This window comes from Engraulis encrasicolus, chromosome 13, assembly GCF_034702125.1.
Source record: "Engraulis encrasicolus isolate BLACKSEA-1 chromosome 13, IST_EnEncr_1.0, whole genome shotgun sequence".
NCBI classification, from domain to species: Eukaryota; Metazoa; Chordata; class Actinopteri; order Clupeiformes; family Engraulidae; genus Engraulis; species Engraulis encrasicolus.
Genome location: NC_085869.1, coordinates 29,970,711 through 29,973,210, shown reverse-complemented (window position 1 = coordinate 29,973,210; position 2,500 = coordinate 29,970,711). Strand labels below are relative to the sequence as shown.

Sequence of the window (2,500 nt, the reverse complement as noted above, 5' to 3'; positions counted from 1 at the left end):
CCTAATTGCACAGAAGTGAATAAAGTATCCTCTGTATCTCTTACAAAGCTTCTCTTTAGAGTCTAATTTATGACATTACATTACACAAAGCAGATGCTTTTATCCAAACCACCTTACTTGTGAACCATGTCTTCTCTGTATCACTTCCCCTCCCCCTATCAGCAGCATCATTCCAGCAGTGTGTCCAATTTCTCCTCTCTGTCTTTTTTCTTATCTTTCTTGAAATATTATTTAGCATGTCTACCCCAATCCTTTCCTCTCCCCTGGCTCTACCCTTTTCCAGCAACTCCAGATCACCTCATTGTATAGCGTATATAATTTTTCCTCATGCCATTTGCTTACTGAATTCCTCCTAATTACTTTGATTGAACACACACACACACACACACACACACACACACACACACACACACACACACACACACACACACACACACACACACACACACACACACACACACACACACACACACACACACACACACACACACACACACACACACACACACACGTACATCTTTTATTTTATTTTTTTATTTTATTTCTTCTTCACCCTTCTTCTGCACACTTGTTTTGCACCGCCCATGCTTTTCATTACAAGTGACACGAAAGTGTCTCTATGTACATGACAAATAAATATCCTTGAATTACAATAAAACCTTTCTATTATATCTGACTGTATTGTATTGTATTGTATTCTACTGTATTCTATTCTATTTTTATTGTATTATTTTGTATTGTATTGTATTGTATTTTATTCTACTCTTATCCCCTGTGTTCTCCGCAGTCTCTGCAGGCGCTGCTGGAGCAGATGGAGGCTGCGTTGAGTGTCCACAGGGAGCAGGCGGTGTTGGAGGCGGCCGCCCGCTCCTACCTCACCCTGGGCTCCAAGGACTCTGCCTGGAGGGAGCCGGTCACCGCCGCCGTGGAGCAGCTCATCCAGCGCTGGAACACCAGCCTGGGGGCCCTCCTACATGTCGCACTCAAGGTGACATACAGTGACCATCACTTGGGGTGTGGGTACACTCTGAGTGTCATGCACACAAGCCTGCCTCCTAGGAGATGGGCCCCTAGGCCAGACAAGAAGAAAGGCCCCAGTCCGTTGATGTTGCTAGTTTACAAAAAGATTAAGTGTTTCAGGTCAGATGTTAGAAACCCTACATTGTTGGGGGGTAAAAGTGTGATTTTGACGCAAAATGGAAAAGGAAATAGAGAGGCTTGGCCTTCAGGGCCCCCTTGACCCTTGGGCCCTTGGGCCCTTGGGCCCTTGTGTCGCGGAGGGCCCGTGCAGTGGTCCATCCTTGCGTAGGACTAGTGGTGAGAGTGCCGGTGTTCTGTCGAGATATGTTGCCTCGTCGAGATGAGCGACCTGTAGCCTTACTCGATAGTGGTGTTCTATCGATTTGCGCTGCCTCATCTAAATGAGCGACCTTGATTTTTCGTGCAAGACGTTTCAATCGTCCATGGTCCACGTAGGACTGTTTTAATAACCATTAGGCTACTTTATTTAGGCTATTTCACGGACAGGGGTGTGCAATCGTTCGTCCGGAGTTTAATAAGAACGTGCGGCTGCTGACCACTAAACAAACCGTGAGCCTCTCGTTTGAGCAAGTTAAGAAACGTGCCATATGAAAGAGACTGGGCTGAGTTTGCGCAAATATACAGGGCTGGAGAAAGTGTTTGGGATCAGGGCCTGGCTACGGGTTGTTTAATGCAGCCATTTGCTGTTGGTTTGGTTTCAATGCGTTAAGAAACGTGCCATATGAAAGAGACTGGGCTGAGTTTGCGAAAATATACAGGGCTGGAGAAAGTGTTTGGGATCAGGGCCTGGCTACGGGTTGTTCTCGCAAGGCAACATATGAAATTATGTGCTATGGGGATAAACAAGCGCGGTTTAGAGATTCTCAGATAGCAGATAGCATATTGTGGCTTTGTTTTGGCAGATGTCTGTCAATTTATGGGCAACATCTCTTTTAATGGCCGGAATCACATTTTCAAAACACCCCCACCAGTATATTTCTTATTGTTGTAGGCCGCCTACCAAACCAGCCTTAGGCTACTTAACCCATACGAGATTATGCTATTTCCGATCCAGTAGTCTACTGCCGCGGTCGCACAATTCGATGGGCAATCACCCGCGAAATCCGCCGCGAGGGTGTGCGCTTGCGTGCGCATGCTCAGTAGCGAAAAGTATCACATCTCGACGGGTCGCTCATATAGACAGGACACCGGCTTGGTACCACAGAATACCTTGTGGGGCAACTCTTTCCCCCTTTGCCATGTGGCGCAATTCTGGAGGTTAATTGGCCATGCAGTGGTTGATGTTTACAATGTTCTGAACTCTTATATGTGTTGACAAATGTAGCAGTAGGCAAGTGGCAACATGTTATGTTTTTCAGGTCTGTCCTACCTGTAAGTGTGTTCAGTATTTTTTCAATATATACATTGCAAGCTTGAAACTCTACTTGGACCTTTTCCCCTATTTGTGTTGTAAGTGTAT

The 2,500-nt window shown here is 46.0% G+C and overlaps 1 protein-coding gene across 3 annotated transcripts in view; it reads left to right on the top strand.

Moving 5' to 3' along the window:
• Positions 1-2,500, top strand: part of si:ch211-269e2.1 (cohesin subunit SA-2) — a 47,351-nt gene that overhangs the window by 20,124 nt on the left and 24,727 nt on the right. For all 3 annotated transcript variants that reach the window (XM_063213623.1, XM_063213624.1, XM_063213625.1), the window contains one exon: positions 788-988. In XM_063213623.1, the coding sequence (XP_063069693.1) occupies positions 788-988 (201 nt within the window). The remainder of the gene's footprint in view (positions 1-787; positions 989-2,500) is intronic.